Here is a 19,773-nt window from a genome sequence, read left to right on the forward strand (position 1 = left end):
GGACTTTGGGCCCCTTAGCGTACTTAGGGTGTAAAAAAGTGCCACACATGTGGTACCGCTGTACTCAGGAGAAGTAGTATAATGCGTTTTGGGGTGTATTTTTACACATACCCATGCTAAGTGGGAGAAATATCTCTGTAAATGACAATTGTTTGATTTTTTTACACACAATTGTCCATTTACATAGAAATTTCTCCCACCCAGCATGGGTATGTGTAAAAATACACCCCAAAACACATTATACTACTTTTCCTGAGTACGGCGGTACCACATGTGTGACACTTTTTTGCAGCCTAGGTGCGCTAAGGGGCCCAACATCCTATTCACAGGTCATTTTGAAGCATTTATTTTCTAGACTACTCCTCGCGGTTTAGGGCCCCTAAAATGCCAGGGCAGTATAGGAACCCCACAAGTGACCCCATTTTAGAAAGAAGACACCCCAAGGTATTCCGTTAGGTGTATGGCGAGTTCATAGAAGATTTTATTTTTTGTCACAAGTTAGTGAAAAATGACACTTTGTGAAAAAAAAACAATAAAAATTAATTTCCGCTAACTTTTGACAAAAAATTAAATCTTCTATGAACTCGTCATACACCTAACATAATACCTTGGGGTGTCTTTTTTTTCTAAAATGGGGTCACTTGTGGGGTTCCTATACCGCCCTGGCATTTTACAGGCCCAAAACCGTGAGTAGTCTGGAAACCAAATGTCTCAAAATGACTGTTCAGGGGTATAAGCATCTGCAAATTTTGATGACAGGTGGTCTATGAGGGGGCGAATTTTGTGGAACCGGTCATAAGCAGGGTGGCCTTTTAGATGACAGGTTGTATTGGGCCTGATCTGATGGATAGGAGTGCTAGGGGGGTGACAGGAGGTGATTGATGGGTGTCTCAGGGGGTGGTTAGAGGGGAAAATAGATGCAATCCATGCACTGGGGAGGTGATCGGAAGGGGGTCTGAGGGTTTGGCCGAGTGATCAGGAGCCCACACGGGGCAAATTGGGGCCTGATCTGATGGGTAGGTGTGCTAGGGGGTGACAGGAGGTGATTGATGGGTGTCTCAAGGTGTGATTAGAGGGGGGAATGGATGCAAGCAATGCACTGGCGAGGTGATCAGGGCTGGGGTCTGAGGGCATTCTGAGGGTGTGGGCGGGTGATTGAGTGCCCTAGGGGCAGATAGGGGTCTAATCTGATAGGTAGCAGTGACAGGGGGTGATTGATGGGTAATTAGTGGGTGTTTAGGGTAGAGAATAGATGGAAACACTGCGCTTGGGTGGTGATCTGATGTCGGATCTGCGGGCGATCTATTGGTGTGGGTGGGTGATCAGTTTGCCCGCAAGGGGCAGGTTAGGGGCTGATTGATGGGTGGCAGTGACAGCGGGTGATTGATGGGTGGCAGTGACAGGGGGTGATTGATGGGTGGCAGTGACAGGGGGTGATTGATGGGTGATTGATAGGTGATTGACAGGTAATCAGTGGGTTATTACAGGGGAGAACAGATGTAAATATTGCACTGGCGAATTGATAAGGGGGGTCTGAGGGCAATCTGAGCGTGTAGGCGGTCGATTGGGTGCCCGCAAGGGGCAGATTAGGGTCTGATCTGATAGGTAACAGTGACAGGTGGTGATAGGGAGTGATTGATGGGTGATTGATGGGTAATTAGTGGGTGTTTAGAGGAGAGAATAGATGGAAACACTGCGCTTGGGTGGTGATCTGATGTCGGATCTGCGGGCGATCTATTGGTGTGGGTGGGTGATCAGATTGCCCGCAAGGGGCAGGTTAGGGGCTGATTGTTGGGTGGCAGTGACAGGGGGTGATTGATGGGTGATAGGTGATTGGCAGGTGATTGACAGGTGATCAGTGGGTTATTACAGGGAAGGACAGATGTAATTAATGCACTGGCGAATTGATAAGGGGGGGGGTCTGAGGGCAATCTGAGCGTGTGGGCGGGTGATTGGGTGCCCGCAAGGGGCAGATTAGGGTCTGATCTGATAGGTAACAGTGACAGGTGGTGATAGGGGGTGATTGATGGGTAATTAGTGGGTGTTTAGAGAAGATAACAGATGTAAACGATACATTTGGGAGGTAATCTGACGGCGGGTTTGCGGGCGATCTAATGGTGTGGGTGGGTGATCAGATTGCCCGCAAGGGGCAGGTTAGGGGCTGATTGATGGGTGGCAGTGACAGGGGGTGATTGATGGGTGATAGGTGATTGGCAGGTGATTGACAGGTGATCAGTGGGTTATTACAGGGAAGAACAGATGTAATTAATGCACTGGTGAATTGATAAGGGGGGGTCAGAGGGCAATCTGAGCGTGTGGGCGGGTGATTGGGTGCCCGCAAGGGGCAGATTAGGGTCTGATCTGATAGGTAAAAGTGACAAGTGGTGATAGGGGGTGATTGATGGGTGATTGATGGGTAATTAGTGGGTGTTTAGAGGAGAGAATAGATGTAAACAATGGATTTGGGAGGTGATCTGATGTCGGATCTGTGGGCGATCTATTGGTGTGGGTGGGTGATCAGATTGCCCGCAAGGGGCAGGTTAGGGGCTGATTGATGGGTGGCAGTGACAGGGGGTGATTGACGGGTGATTGACAGGTGATTGACAGGTGATCAGGGGGATAGATGCATACAGTAAACAGGGGGGGTGGTCTGGGGGGGGGGGGGTCTGGGGAGAATCTGAGGGGTGGGGGGTGATCAGGAGGGGGCAGGGAGCAGGGGGGGGGGATAAAAAAAAAAATAGCGTTGACAGATAGTGACAGGGAGTGATTGATGGGTGATTAGGGGGGTGATTGGGTGCAAACAGGGGTCTGGGGGGTGGGCAGGGGGGGGTCTGATGGGTGCTGTGGGCGATCTGGGGCAGGGGGGGGAGAAATCAGTGTGCTTGGGTGCAGACTAGGGTGGCTGCAGCCTGCCCTGGTGGTCCCTCGGACACTGGGACCACCAGGGCAGGAGGCAGCCTGTATAATACACTTTGTAAACATTACAAAGTGTATTATACACTTTGTATGCGGCGATCGCGGGGTTAACATCCCGCCGGCGCTTCCGTATAGCCGGCGGGATGTTGCGGCGAGCGGTGACAGGCGCCGGCGGAGGATCGCGTCACGGATGACGCGATCGCTCCGCCCATGCCCTTAAATGGACCGCCGCCTCTGTGGGTGAGGCCGTCCTGCAGGGCTCCACTTCCCCGCCGCCCCTGTGTAGTGGGCGGTCGGGAAGTGGTTAACTGCCAACGCTTAGGAATTTTACAAGACAACTGAAGTGAGAAGGATATGTAGACTACTATATTTATTCCCTTTAGACTAAAACTAGTCCTTGGTAAGAGTACTTGTAAAAGGTAAAAACCGGAACAAAGAACATCTATCAGGCCCTAGGCAATGTAAGTGTGGGTACATGTAAGAATGATGTGCAGGTACTCTGCAGGGGAATGAGGAGATTGTAAACAGACAACACCTCTGTGTTCAATGTGCACAACATTCTCAGTGGATTCCCTGCAGCTCTGTGGGGAGTGCATATGTAGAGTATAGTACTACTGTGTAACAAAGTAAACCTGAGACAGATGAAATTAAAGTTTTATACATACCTGGGGCTTCCTCCAGCCGCCTTCAGGATAATCAGTCCCTCGTTGTCCTCCTCCACCACCTGGATCTTCTGCTATGAGTCCAGGTACTTGAGCCAGTCAGGCGTAGTGCGCATGCACACACTCCGCCGCCAGGAGCATACTACACCTGTGCAGCACTATTGCGCAGGTGCAGAATGTTCCTGGCTGTGGGAGCGGCATGTGGCCGGACAGCGCTGACTGGCTGAATTACCATGACTCATAGCAGAAGATCCGGGTGGTGGAGGACAGCGAGGGACTGATTAGCCTGAAGGGGGCTGGAGGAAGCCTCAGGTATGTATAAAACTTTACTTTTCATCCGTCTCAGTTTCCCTTTAATTTGTAGTCACCAAACCAAATTTTAATAACATATCAAATTATTTGATTTCATCAGCATTTGCATAAATCAGCATCAATGCAGAATTATTTCCATCTCATTGACCATCTCTATTAGTGACATGGCTACACATCAGGCTTTATACTTACAGCATAGATGTTATTTAGTATATATGAGATTCCGGTGTACACATCATATATACAGTCACAATCAGATATGTATATCTGACCTTAAAAATACGGGGACTGCTTTATTGAAGCAGCACAAGTAACTCATTTGATTGGTTTATTTCATTTTTGTGGACTGAGCACAGCTATTACTGTATATATAGTGTATATATACATTATTTTTAATGACTTTTATCTGAGAAATAGAACATTTTATCATATTTTCTATTTTAATTACAGTTACAAATTCATTAGGAGTCGGAGTCGGTGCATTTTTTCCCGACTCCGACTCCAGGCACCAAAAATTGCCCGACTCCACGACTCCGACTCCACGACTCCGACTCCGACTCCACAGCCCTGATTACATTACAATCCCTTTCTAGTAAACTCCAAAGGACCAGGAAAAGTGGTTTACTATATCAGTTTACTATAGTTTACTATACCAGAATTGGTCGACAAGATTCTACTGTATAACTAACAAACAAACACAGAACATTTATATCGCGCTTTTCTCCTGGCGGACTCAAAGCGCCAGAGCTGCAGCCACTAGGACGCGCTCAATAGGCAGTAGCAGTGTTAGGGAGTCTTGCCCAAGGTCTCCTACTGAATAGGTGCTGGCTTACTGAACAGGCAGAGCCAAGTTTCGAACTCAGGTCTCCTGTGTCAGAGGCAGAGCCCTTAACCATTACACTATCCAGCCACATAATGCATGCATTATGCTCATGGAAAAACATATGATTTGTTTGATCAGGTGACAGATATCTAAGGTTCTGATTTGCTGTGATCAATTCCTTATTTAGCCTACACAGGAAACAGATTTGTAAGGCATGATTTGCCTGATCATGTGTCACTTCTATTACCTGTTCAAACTAATTTAGTATGTTACTTCAAAGGCCTCAAAATGTGTGGCACTCTCAGGGCTAGCATTTACTGTCACAGGGGCCCTTGGGCAAAGGTAAGCTGGGGGCACCTTAGTCTTTCCCACCAAGAAAAATCAGCCTCTGGGCCCCCAAGCTGGCATCCACCCCGACTTCCCTGGGTGGTCTCCCTGTCTGGGGCCTCTGCACAATATGTTGCTGTGTTGTAATAACTCACCTGTCATGCCGCACTGCTCTGTCCATGCTCTTTATCCTTGTTGCCTGTCTCTTCTCCATGCGGCGTATGTTATGCTAAATAAACAGCGCTAGATCATGGAGAAGAGGCAGGCAACAGGAATGAAGACAGAGCAGCGCGCCGAGACAGGCAGCCACACATTATGCAGGGTACTCGGGAGCAGTCAGGGGAAACCACCTGGGGGGTCTGGTGGGGTCCTGACAGGCTTCAGGGGCCCTGGCGCAATTGCCCTTTTTGCCTTAGTGGTAGCGCTGGTCCTGCACTCTGTCGGTACTAGCTTTCAAAGCAAACTACAACCCAAGGCTTACTATTGTTCAGTCAGTTAGTAAGTATAATGCCTAGTACACATCATACAATTTTCTGTAAGATTTTTCTGTGATGCTGGGCATAGAAGAGTCGACCCGGCGGCTCGATTAGCCGCTGGATCGACTCCCGCTCGTCCCTGCGGGCGCTCCTTATCTTCCGGTCGATTCCCCGCTAATGTCCGCCCGCGGGGATCGAGCGGGGAATCTATCCTGCGGGTCATCGGACCTGTCGGATATTATCAATCGAGCCATTAGCGGCTCGATTGATAAGGAAGAATCCTACCATGTATGCCCAGCATTAGATTTTATGTAATTAGATTTTTTGTAAAGTACTGGTAGAGAATGGTCGTTATCTCTGGTGCATTGTCTTCTGGCTATCTCCTGCTGACTAGAACAATGCTTAATTGCTAGGCAGATAGATGGTTAAAATAATAAAATGAAAATCTAAAGCTCAGTACAAGCATCGTACTTGCCTCCAATGTAATGACTCAAACATTACTAAGAATTTACTACACTCCATACACGTGTGCTGTGGTCACGCCCACTTCCATTGAAAAGTGCTGCAAGGTTGGGTAAGGAGTGTGTGAGCTGCGCACCTGACCTTGCACATTTCACCTGAAGAAACCGTGAATCACAAACTGGTGTATAGATTGTTAGGACTGGTGATGCAGGCTCACCCAGGTCCAAGGACCCCACCCTGCAAAGGATGATTGACCATTATGAATAAGTATAATAATAAATAGTAAAATGGTATAAAGCACTTGCAAAAATTAACAAAACCTTTTGATACAATGAAGTTGAGATCCCATGTGCACTGCTGAAACATTTTCCAATCCAGTCCAGCATCCTAAACCAATGAAACTCAAACCAATAAAAAAAAGTTGTGGATCTGCATGGGGTGCAGCATGTGCATATAGAGTGACTTGTATCAAGACATACAGTAGCTCTCAGAAAGGGTGTATACACACACTCCCTATGACAACGTAGCAAAAAGGATTACAGTTGTGCTTACAAGTTTACATACCCTGGCAGAATTCGATTTTTTTTTTTTTTTTTTTAAACCATTTTTTATAGAATATGAATAACAAAAACTTTTCTTTCACTCATGGTTAGTGGTTGGATGGAGCCATTTATTGTCATACATAATTACTACACAAACTACCCAAATGACCCTGTTCAAAAGTTTACATACCACGGTTCTTAAAATACCTTAGTCTTAATTCTCATTCTGATTCACCAGCGGTTCTTTGTTATCCGCACTCCGCTGGTGAGCCGGCTCACGTACGAGCGCATAACAAAGAACCGCTGGTGAATCAGAATTTGTATTCTGATTCACCAGCGGTTCTTTGTTATGCGTTCGTACGTGAGCCGGCTCACCAGCGGCTCCTCAGTGACTCTCTGCTCAATATGAGCCAGCGGCTCTTCAGTGACCGCATGTCAGCATGCCAGAATTCCTCCGAAAAAGAGGGTAGAGTAGATGTGCTGGCTGCTCGGCGGGTGGGGGAAGGGAGGCCGCGGCGTGTGAATGGATGATACCGGCAGGGCTGCCTACTATAGCAGCGGCTCCCTCCTAGCAGTGACTCACAGCTGGGGAGGAGCCGCTATGTGACAGCCACGAGTGTAACACATTGCTATTTAAAGCGGCAATTCTTATCTCATCAGTTCAGGCGACCCTGCAGAGGATTTAGATAACAGAGCACCTGAAACTGACAGGGGAGGCACTGATCGTCTGCCCTGAGGTCTGATATTGCAATAAGGTAACTAACATTTTTTCTAATATTCGCCTCGTAAGTCCTTTAAAGGAGTTATCGGGCAAAAAAAAAATAGTTTCACTTACCTGGGGCTTCTACCAGCCCCATGCAGCCATCCTGTGCCCTCGTAGTCACTCACTGCTGCTCCAGTCCCCCGCCGCCAGCTAGTTTCGTTTTTGCTGACCTCGGGGTCGGCGGGCCGCATTGCGTACATTTTTACGCATTCCCGCTGATGCAGGAACAGCAACACATAAATTTTTACGCGTTGGTGGTTCAATGTGTAAAAATGTGCGCATTGAACCACTAACGATTAAAAATTTGTGTTGATGTTTCTGCATCAGCGGGAATGCGTAAAAATGTACGCAATATGGCCTTGCCAACCCACAGGTCAGCAAAAACAAAACCAGCTGGCGGCGGGGGACTGAAGCAGCAGTGAGTGACTACGAGGGCACAGGATGGCTGCATGGGGCTGGTAGAAGCCCTAGTTAAAGTGGACCCAAACCAAACATTTTTTTTTATTCAAAATATTTAGTTGCACCACTCTGACACATACAAAGATAAATAAACACTCCTTCAAACCTATGAGCATTTCAATGCATGCTTTTCACCCTTCTCTTTTCATAGCTAGGGTTATACTGGGGGCAGCCATTAGCAATTTCTCCATTGCCGGACACCATCTACTCCACCAGTTTGCCGGAAAAATCCCGGCAATTTGAAAGGAAGGGAGGGGTTCCTCCAATAAATGTAAAATTTTATATTTGTCATCATGCAGCTGAAAAAAGGCTGCTATTTATTATTAGAATTTAGAAAATGGATTTTATTTCTGAAATCTTGTATTTTTAATTTGGGTCCACTTTAAGTGAAACTATTTTTTTTTTTTTTTTTTGCCTGATAACTCCTTTAACCACTTGACCTCCAAGGGTTTTTAAAAATAATGAAAATGTATTTCATTTTTCTATGGTAAGGTGAATAATAGGGTATTTGGATGTGGTTTTACTTTTTGGCCACAAGATGGAGATACAGAATTGTGTGTTCTAAAAATAGAAACAGAGCCAAGTGTTTATTATTTGTTTAGATTTATGTATAACAGGTGTTTGTAAACAAGACGTAGAAAAGCGTAGCAAGGGAGGCAAAGTGGTTAATACCATATATTGCCCCTTTAAAATCAATGACAGCTTGAAGTGGTATTTGTGGATGAGGCTCTTTATCTTCTCAGACAGTGAATCTGCCCATTCTTCCTAGCAACAAGCCTCCAGTTCCTGTAAACTCTTGGGCTGTGTTGCATGAATCTCCCAAGAGTGACTCAATAATATTGAGGTCAAGAGACTGAGATGGCCACTCCAGAACCTTCACTCTATTTTGCTGTAGCCAATGACAGGTCAACTTGGTCTTGTGTTTTAGGTCATTGTCGTGTTGTAATATCCAAGCACGTTTCATGCTCAGCTTCCTGGCTGATGAGTGCAAATTTTCCTCCGGTACTTTTTGATAACTTACTGCATTCATATTGCTATCAATTCGGACCAAATTTCCTGTGCCTTTGTAGCTCACAGATCACCAAAATCTCAGTGATCCACCACCATGTTTCGCAGTAGAAATGGTGTACCTTTCATCACAGTCCTTGTTGAGTCCTCTACAAATGTAGCTTTTATGGTTATGGCCAAACCATTCAATTTTTGTCTCATCACTCCAAATGACTTTGTGCCAAAAGGTTTGAGGCTTGTCTCTGTGCTATTTGGCATATTGCAAATGGGATACTTTGTGGCCTTTGCGTACTAATGGCTATCTTCTGGCAACTCAACCATGCAGCCCATCTTTCTTCAAGTGCGTCCTTACTGTGCATTTTGACACTGCCACGTGATATTTTTTCACGAGTCCTGTTTTTTCACCTGATGTTATTGGTGGGGTTTTTCCTTGCATCCTGAACTGGCAGTCGTGGCTAAAATTTTATTTGGTCTACCGGACCGTGGATTGGTTTTAATAGAACCTATAATTCTCTTGGCATCTTCAATTCCTTGGATATTTTCTTATATCTCTTCCCTGTTTTATAGAGTTCAATTACCTTTTCCACAGATTCTTTGACATTTCATTTGCTTTTCCCATGACCTAAGGTGCGTACAGGCGCACTATTGTATCAAACGACGGGTCTGTCAGATCCTCCCACGGCGCGGTCATTCTGCCGACAGATCAGTCAAACACAGTCTTATCAGTCTGCCGACAGCCTGTACTCACGTACTACTGTCGGCAGAACGACCGCTCCGCAGGATGGTGTGACGGACCCGTTGTTTTTTTTACAATAGTGCGTGTGTACGCACCTTCAGAAGAATTCAAAAAACATCAGTGCAGCACTGGATGAAAGGGTCTTGTCAGGAGTAAAAAAAAATGCATTGACACACCCACTAATTACAAGCAAATAGATCACAGGTGAAGATGGTAACCAATTTGTGTTAAGTTGACCATACATTAGAAGATTATGGGCAGATTCGACCAAGAGACATTTATCTCTGATCGAATCTAATTAGTGATAAATTTGTCTTTTGGTCGAATCTGCCCATACACTACAGGCCGATTTTAGCATGAAATAATCAGGGAATCGGCTGAGCCCGCCATGTCCACCCGGCCGCTGCCCCAAAAATGTATAAATGTATTCAGTGTGTGCATTTATACATTGCCTGTCCTGTAGCAGCTTCCGCACGGTGTCCGTCCATCTCGCCGGGTAACAGCCGCATACACGCTAGTGGTTCATTTTAATATAAGAAAGTCCCGGCAAGTTAATGGCTGCAAGTGGGCACTAGGAGGGGGTTAACATCTGCACTGCATAAAGAATTGCAGCCATTAACCCCTCCTGATCCCCAGTTGCAGACATGGACCCCAAGTGCAGCCCCCTCCCCCTTCATAGTTAGAGCAGCCAGTGTCTGAACCCCTCCTCCCCCCTTTTGTTAGATAGTGCAGTCAGTATCCTCTCTTTATCCTCTTGTTTTTCTGATTGATTCTGTATAGAAGTGATCGGAAATCAGATCTGACCTTTTGGAAGTAATCGATTTGACCATCAGTCTGATGGAAAATTGGATCATTGGTACCAGGCATTAGATTTCTGTATGACTAGTATCTTTCCACCACCACCCCTAAGGCCTAGTTTAGTAAAGTAAGGGCTTATTAAATCAGGCCCTGTATATCAGGCTTTGGTTGCTGGACACATGGTGAGTTTATACTTCTTTTAACACCCCTGCATATCTTACACAATGCTTAACACCCCTGGCAGTAAGCCCGAGCTCAGGGTAGCTAAAATAGCTGCTACAGCTGCTTACCTGGGTCCCGCATGCGATCAGCGCCTTTCAACCGGACTCCAGGACTCTCCAGCCGGCAATCGGGATCTCAGTGGCCAATCAGCGTTGGTTCGGTTTGCAGCGGTGTGGCATGATGTTGGGGGCAGTCCGGAAAAGTTAAAGTGGACCTGTACTCTTGCACAGGACAGAAGGAAAACAGCACCCAGCATGCATATGGAGAGTTTTGCCTGTCTAATTCCTCTGGACCTAAACTTGCACAGGGTAGAAGGAAACTGAGAAATGCACACTGTATGTACATAGAAAGTTTAGCCTGTCTAATACCCCCTCATTTGAGTCTAATCACAAATTGTAATTTGATCTCTCCCGTGTGTCACATGACATGGCATGGCAGATAAGCTCATTTGAAAGTACAGGATATTAAAGAGAGTCTGAAGCGAGAATAAATCTCGCTTCAGACCTCATAGATAGCAGGGGCATGTGTGCCCCTGCTAAACCGCTGCTATCGCGCCGCTAAACGGGGGTCCCTTCACCCCCAAATCCCCTCTGTACAGCCGGGGTGCCCTTCCGCATTGGGGCAGGCCTAACCACCGCAGCCCTGCCCCACGCGCGTCTGTCAGCGCGTATCTCCGCCTCTCCCCCGCCCCTCTCAGTCTTCCTTCACTGAGAGGGGCGGGGGAGAGGCGGTGATGCGCCGCTGATAGACGCGACTGGAGGCAGGGCTGCAGCCGTTAGCCCTGCCTCCAGGAAGAAAAAATACACGACCAATTTGCGACCAAGGTTTGCGGGGGTGGGGTTGGGGGTGAAGGGACCCCCGTTTAGCGGCGCGATAGCGGCGTTTTAGCAGGGGCACACATGCCCCTGCTAACTATGAGCTCTGAAGCGAGATTTATTCTCGCTTCAGAGTCTCTTTAACAATATAGCCATTTGGTTCCCAACTGCTTCTGAGCTCAGTGCTTCTGCTGATCTGCCTAACTGTTAAAAAATTTTTCCTGGATTTTGACTACTCTCTGCCTGCCACCTTAGACTGAGAGCAAAGGTGAAAAAAAAGTCAGAAAGGAATCGCGCTTCTACTGCCCCGATTGTGATGTCGCCCTCTATGCCATTCCGTTTCAAATTTTACCATACGCGAAAGGTGTATTAGGTATAGATGTACATACTGTATAGTATTTTGCCTTATTTGTACAGTTTCACAATTTTTTTTTAAGTTTATTCGTAAATTTTTATTTATTTCAACAATTTTGTGTTCCAGTCTCTTATTATAAACGGGATGTCTAAAAGACCTTTAGTCTGACATATTTTGGTGAGTTATGACTTAAGAATTGGAGGCCTAAAATTCTTGAAATTTTTTTTACCACTTTTAGACCCATAAATCCAGACAGAAATGTACCGCCAGGGAAGTTAAGTTTAGTTCACTATTTCTATTATAAAGATCGTTTTTGTGTTTCTTTCCAAGATCTGACCACCTTTTTTATACATTTTATATAATGCTTCCTTGCGTTCTGATAGGAAAGATAAGCTTATTTTTGTTTATGGGTAGTGCATACCACTGGTGTATCAGGAGGGAAACCGTGTTCTCATACCACCCTTCTAGAATAACTTTATGAAAGCTCTGCTCCATATTGCAGTCTATGCACATTTATAACCGGACATCAGTTTATTTAATGTTTACCATTATGTGAATGAATATCTTTACTGTATATATGCTTTGTATTTTAATCACATTCATTGTTCTTTTTTCCATAGGACATTAGAGCTACGATGTGAATGAAGCTGTTTTTTATTCCACTTTACTACTCGAGTCTGAAAACATGTCTACAAAAGCTCCAATCTACCTAAAAAGAGGCAGTCGGAAAGGAAAGCTTAGAGATGTGTTGTCACCAGACATGATCAGTCCTCCTCTTGGTGATTTCAGACACACTATTCATATTGGCAGTGGGGAGGGAGATGTTTTTGGGGATGTTTCCTTCCTTCAAGGTAAATTCCACCTCCTGCCTCAAAAGAATCCTGGATCTTCCACTTCATCTTCGCCAGATGCAACCCCACCTCTCTCCCATGCTGACGTGCCATCACCAGTCCTGAAAAATGCCATCTCCCTTCCCGCTATAGATGAACCACAAGCACTTTCTCTTCTGCAATCACCACCACCACCAAAGCCACCACGTCTTCATTTAGAAGAAAAGGGAAAGAGTCCAATTAAAGAAATGGCTTCTTGTTTCTCAGCCGAGGAAAGGGAAGAAAGATTTCTTGCTCATGCCGGCTCTCTCCTCTCTCTGCATGTGGATTTAGGACCTTCCATCATGGATGACGTGCTGCAAATCATGAACAAAGAGTAGATCACGTCCACCTTGGTCTAGAACTAATATTTTCAACCAGTTTTTGCCTTACACACTACAAAATGTTTTCTGAATGGACGTTAAAAAAAAAGCCTTTGCTGCCTGAGTATTTGTACAAATGTGAATTTGTACTGTACAGGCTGATGTTGAGCATCTATGTGGACATGCTGCAATGTATAGTCTTGGGACCTTCACTGGAACTGAACTGTTTGAATTGTCTATAGTATATTTGGTCATCATATATATGATGATATACTTTATTCTGTTAATCTGTGAGGTTACCGTATAAGTGCCTTCTTGCCATGAAATGACACTTTATTTTTTTATTTTTTTCCTTCTTATTTTTTTTAATTGTGTATTGGACCAAATACAGAAGAAAAAAAACCTATTTTAAGTTCTGTTTATTTCTGCAATATCATAAAGGCTATTGCTGCTCCAAATGTAACCCTAAGCATTCTGATGGTTTCTTACCCTCCTGTATGAATGTGAATGGTAAATCTATGACTATTGTGACATGGGCCTCAATTCACTAAGCTTATCTCCTGTCTTTAATAACGTTTCTAGAGTGATCACCATGGTGATGAGCAATGTCGTATTCAGGAAACATTTTACCTCAGGCAAAACTCTTCAATCCTTAAAATAACTCCAGAGTTAAAGACAGGCTTTTTATTAACTGCCTGTGAAATTAACTACAGAGGAGGTAACTTAAGGAATGAAGAGATAAGATAACTTTTACTGTGTGGTGGTACATTTTCTCTTGCCTTATCTCCAGCATGATCTTAGTGAATTGAGGCCATGGTCAAAGAGTAGGTTCACACTAGGACCGGGAACATATCCGTGGTTGTGTTTTTTAAAACCTAATGAAAACCGGAGCCACGGATAGCAATGTTCAAAATAGCAGCTATCTTGACCCAAACAAAAACCAGATCCATCTGCGTTTGCGGGGCCCCGTTTTCAAAACCTGACCGGAAGGTCCGGATCTGCTTCATTTTCCCGCACTGCATATGGATCCTGATACACATGGGTAGTGGCAAGCAATAGAAAATTGGATCCCCCTCTACACAGGCACATTTGGACACAGAAACGGATCAAATTCTGTGTCACAGCCTGGGGGGGGAGAGGGGGCTGCCATGCTGGAGGGGAAAGTAGGCAGGGCGGGGGTGGTAGCGGTCGGCGGGGAGGGGGGTCGCCACCCCTCACCTGGGTCCCCCGTCCCCGCTCCTCCTCCAGCTACTTGCACAAATTCTTAAAATATGTCTGCAGCGAGCGGGGAAGATTACCTTCTCTCTACTTCCTCAGCTCGCCGCGTCACTTCCTGCAATGCCACCCTCCGAAGTATAGAGGGCGGCATTGCAGGAAGTCTAGCGGGGAGCAGTGGAAGTGGAGAGAAGGTAATCTTCCCCACTCGCTGCGGACATTATATTTTAACAATTTGTGCAATTAGCTGCAGGGGGAGCGGGGACGGGGGGACCCAGGTAAGGGAGGGGTAGGCCACTCCCCCTCCCCACCGCTGTGCCCGCAGCCCCCAGTCCTGGCTGCTACCTCCTCCATCATGTTTGTTTTTTGTTTTGTTTTTCTCAACATGAGAAATTTTGTCCAATCAGAGAGGAACAGAGGTGTGGGAGGGGAAAACAGGAGGAAAAGAGACTTCAGCCAATCGGGCTGCATTAGTTAAGTCTGAGGGGAAATAGACAAGCAAAAAAAGACAACCCAGCATGCCCGGCAACTTCCTTTTTGCGCACCAAAGAAGAGTTGGGTTAACTGGGAAATGATCATTTATTAACAAGAAAAGTAATAGTGATTTTAACTTTTGGATTGTTGGTCAGCATCCTTATTGTTTACCAGATAAAATAATTGATTTTTGATTTTATGCCCGACAGTTACACTTTAAAAGGGGATAAAATTCAACTTCAGGTACAGTTTTAGATAACCATACACAATATCTGATGCGCTAGCTGTCTCCGTTTGCCCCTTGGTCAGCCTGCTGTTGATGTACCTCCTGCTTTTTTTTTTTTAACAATAGTACAATTATACTCTGTACAGGAGCCACTAGTATTCCAAATAAGTCATTTTGTGGCAATTAAGTCTCACAAATTACTTACGTACATAACATGAAGTCATTTTCCTCCTCTGCAGATATTTCAAGGTCCCTCTTCTTGCATATCACAGTACACCTCCACCACACCCAATCAGAAGACACTCACCAGATGTGATGACCACCAGGTTCTAGTAGCAAATTCTGAATAATTCCATCCGCCGACCTCCACGATCAGATACAATCCACTTTTTTATTCCACCTTCAATATCCCATTCATGACCAATGTGATAACTTCAAATACAAACCTCATACTAATACTGTAAAACTATTTAATAGTATAAAAGGGTATTGTACTCACATAAATTGACTTGTAAAACAGTGTTGAGTTTTATATAGGGCTCCTCCCCGTTCAGGTGGTCTTGACTGGCTCTTTCCGATGTGCTGTCCTCTGAGTGTATGGGCAGCTGCTGAGTGCACAGCCTCTATCTCACCGCTTCCCCACTCACTGCACTAGTACTTATGCACTTCCACATCAGACAGACCCTGGATGTGGAAGTACACGAGTGCTGTCCCATAAAAGTATCGATGGCTTCAGACTGCATAAGAGCCCACTGCTTCACATGGCCCGCCACTCTGTAAAGAAATGTGTAGCACAACAATCCAATTACTGGTCCCCCTACCCCCCCCCCCCCCCCCCCCCACCATGTTCTGCAAGCCCTGCGGAAGCAGCAAGACAGTGACCTTGCTTCTCTGATGTTCACAAGTGCTGTAATGTGCACATGCGGGAGCAGAGCCCTCTGACTGGATGTTTGCATCATCCAGTCTCAGGGCTCTGCGTGTGCATTACAGCATTTGGGCACATTAGAGGTGCAAGCTGGCTAATTTGCGTCCATACAGCCTGCAGAGCGTGGTGATCAGTATTTGGATTCTGCCACACATTTCTTTAGCGAGCGGCATCCTCTGTGCAGCAGTGGTCTCTTCTGTTCTCCGACACCATCAGTACTTTATGTAACAGTGTTCTGCAAGTATAGCGAGGGGAAAGGAGCCACTCATTTTTTTAAAGCTACAGTCTTTTAGTACAAAGTCACTCCCATTTATTAATGGCATCCTGAGAAAAAAAATGTATTCTTTGATAGTTAACCCTTAAAAGAAACCAGAGCTGTTCTAAATAAAACATTTTTATACATACCTGGGGCTTCCTCCAGCCCCATACGCACGGATCTCTCCCACACCGCTGTCATCAGTCTTGAAGCTCCGATACCGGTTTCCTGCTCTTCTGTCAGTAGGAGCCAGTCTGACGTAAGTGAAGTGTGCTGTTTGCATATCTCTCTAGCAGCCGCTGGAGAGATACGTAGAGGACGCACTTCTGCGTAGACTGGCCAGACCGACTGAAGTGCGGGTACCCGGTATCGGAGCTGCGAGAAGACCGAGGACGGTGGTGTGAGAGCGATCTGTGCGTATGGGGTTGGAGGCCCAGATATTTATAAAATGTTTTATTTGGAATAGCTCTGGTACACTTTAAACGTAGCGCCCCACTTTTTATTATAAACTAGACTTTTGAAGATGCATACCTCCTCCTTGACAGCACCGTGTAGGAAGATGCAAGAAGTTGGTGGGCAGGGCCCTGACCATTTTCTAATGTTCTTGGCACTCTAAAATCTGTTTCCTAAAGTGCATCAGAAGTGTATAAATATAAGCTGTGCCCTTTAAAGGATACCCGAGGTGACATGTGACATAATGTGATAGACATGGGTATGTACAGTGCCTAGCACACAAATAATTATGCTGTGTTCCTTTTTTTTCTTTCTGCCTGAAAGAGTTAAATATCAGGTATGTAAGTGGCTGACTCAATCCTGACTCAGACAGGAAGTGACTATAGTGTGACCCTCACTGATAAGAAATTCCAACTATAAAACACTTTTTCCTAGCAGAAAATGGCTTCTGAGAGCAGGAAAAAGATAAAAAGGATCAACAGTTCATAGATTTTAGCTCTGGCGTACTTCAATGAATGTGTCATTGAGCAAAAACAATAAAACAGTTAAAGCTTAAAAAATAGATTTAAACATAAAATAAAACTGTGGAATATCATAAAAAGTCATTTTTAGGAGAAGGAAGATAGATGCAATCATTTATTTCATTCGTTTATTTTCGCCTCGGGTGTACTTTAAAGAGAACCTGACGTGGCTTCCTAAGAATGAAATCCGCACACAGAGGCTGGGTCTGCCTATACTGCCCAGCCTCTGTTGCTATCTCAATCCCCCCTAAATTCCCCCTGCACTCTGCTATGCCCCATAAATCACAGCCGTGCTGTCGACACGCAGCGTGTCGCAGTGGGCTGTGTTTACCTCTGTAGTGTCACTCTGTGTGCTCCCCCGCCTCCTGCATAGCTCCGGACCCCGCCCGCGTTCCTTCCCTCCCCGCTGATTGGAGGGAAGGGATGCGGGCGGGGACCAGAGCTATGCAGGAGACGGCGAGAGTGACACAGAGGTAAACACAGCCCGCTGCGTGTTGACAGCACGGCTGTGATTTAAGGGGCATAGCAGAGCGCAGGGGGGATTGAGATAGCAACAGAGGCTGGGCAGTATAGGCAGACCCAGCCTCTGTGTGCAGATTTCATTCTTAGGAAGCCACCTCGGGTTCTCTTTAAAGGCTACATGGGACTAAGGAGTACACTTGTGCTCAGAGGTGGGCATTAAAGGTTGATTACACTTATGTAAAAAAAAGTAAAAATATACAGAGACACATGTACGTTCACAAGACTATTTTTTACTTTGTTATTAAAAGTTGCCGTTTTGTTTTATGCTTAGGCTGCAATAATTTTCAAATGATTGTAATTCTAAACCATGCCAAACATATATAGTTTTCTATAACAGACTTTACAGAATGTTTACCTTTGTATTATAGGTTCAGGCTTTGGCTATAAATCTTCACAAAGTGGAAGTACAATATCAGACAACCTGGCGACTCTAGGTTTACTGTAATGGCCCATTCATTAGCAAATGAAGAAAAAGATCCGAACCACCTTCAAAGAAAAGCTTAGTCTATTTTATTGGAAAAAGACATACACAAGTTAAAAAGAACTATAAGGCAAGACAGTCCACTGTTTCGGGCTCCTGCCCATCTTCATGCTGCCTAGTTCTAAAATGGCATACAAACACACCAACATATATACAGAAAAACAACCAATCACTGATCATATATTAATAAGAGGACCTGATGGGAAACAGCCAATTTAAATATCTAGTCACACCTCCAACTCCCCCATTGGTGGATCCAACCCAGATCCAAACATTCAAAAAATGACAATAAATAAAGGCTAAGGAAGTGATCAGGCATACCTCATGAATGTGTTGGCAGAAAATCTGCCAGAACACCATGATGGCATAAGCTAAATGACAATAAAACGTCCAAAAAGTTACATTATACTAAGGAAAACAAAACGCCAAATTACGCATGGAAATGACGTATGTACGCGTCAAACACAACGCCATAACGTACGCATACAGATGACGCAATTGCGCATACCGTCTATCTGGGCCACTAACGGACAAAAGTACGCATCAAAATGCCGTACCTACGCATAAGCGCGATGCATCAATATGACGTGTACATGCATCAAACGTATGCCTAAAATTGACGCATAAACGCGTCCCTGCTTTACGTAGCCATAGCAACCAAAAGTACGTATCAAAATGACGTACCTACGGCGCGTTAAAAAAACATATGCATCAAACGTACGCCTAAAAATGACGCATGAACGCGTCCCAGCTATACGTAATCATAGCGACCAAAAATACGCGTCAAAAAGGTTAAAAAATATATTATAAACGCATACCGTCAAAATGGCACCATGCGTCAAAAAGGTCGTGAAAAATTAATTTAGAAAAAATTGTCAAATCGGCATCTCCCACCATAGAGTATATATAAAATATCATCAGGAAATTGATTGTATAATAAAAATACCCAATAATACTGATAACTTATAGGTACATCTATAGGCCTTATTGGCTTTTTCTTATTGGGTATTTTTATTATACAATCAATTTCCTGATGATATTTTATATATACTCTATGGTGGGAGATGCTGATTTGACAATTTTGTCTAAATTAATTTTTTTCTAAATTTTTCACGACCTTTTTGACGCATGGTGCCATTTTGACGCATGGTTTTGACGGTATGCGTTTATAATATATTTTTTAACCTTTTTGACGCATATTTTTGGTCGCTATGATTACGTATAGCTGGGACGCGTTCATGCGTCATTTTTAGGCATACGTTTGATGCATATATATGTTTTTTGAATCCGCCGTAGGTACGTAATTTTGATGCGCACTTTTGGTTGCTATGGCTACGTAAAGCAGGGACGCATTTATGCGTCATTTTTAGGCGTACGCATGTACACGTCATATTGATGCGTTGCGCTTATGCGTAGGTACGTCATTTTGATGCGTACTTTTGTCCGTTAGTGGCCCAGATAGACGGTATGCGCAATTGCGTCATCTGTATGCGTACGTTGTTATGGCGTTGCGTTGTTTGACGCGTACATATGTCCTTTCCATGCGTAATTTGCCGTTTTGTTTTCCTTAGTATAATGTTACTTTTTGGATGTTTTATTGTCATTTAGCTTATGCCATCATGGTGTTCTGGCAGATTCTCTGCCAACACATTCATGAGGTATGCCTGATCACTTCCTTAGCCTTTATTTATTGTCATTTTTTGAATGTTTGGATCTGGGTTGGATCCACCAATGGGGGAGTTGGAGGTGTGACTAGATATTTAAATTGGCTGTTTCCCATCAGGTCCTCTTATTAATATATGATCAGTGATTGGTTGTTTTTCTATATATAT

At 44.8% G+C, this 19,773-nt stretch overlaps 1 protein-coding gene across 3 annotated transcripts in view; it reads left to right on the forward strand.

Annotated features, from left to right (window-relative positions):
• CDC42EP2 (CDC42 effector protein 2) overlaps positions 1-13,275 on the forward strand; it is a 58,282-nt gene extending 45,007 nt beyond the window's left edge. For 2 of the 3 annotated variants that reach the window (XM_068261796.1, XM_068261797.1), the window contains exon 2: positions 12,297-13,275. In XM_068261796.1, the coding sequence (XP_068117897.1) occupies positions 12,362-12,886 (525 nt within the window). In that variant the 5' untranslated portion in view covers positions 12,297-12,361 and the 3' untranslated portion in view covers positions 12,887-13,275. The remainder of the gene's footprint in view (positions 1-12,296) is intronic. The other variant, XM_068261795.1, reaches the window with a different exon arrangement.
• Positions 13,276-19,773: the final 6,498 nt, after the last annotated feature.

The sequence above is a fragment of the Hyperolius riggenbachi genome, chromosome 11 (genome assembly GCF_040937935.1).
Source record: "Hyperolius riggenbachi isolate aHypRig1 chromosome 11, aHypRig1.pri, whole genome shotgun sequence".
NCBI lineage: Eukaryota > Metazoa > Chordata > Amphibia > Anura > Hyperoliidae > Hyperolius > Hyperolius riggenbachi.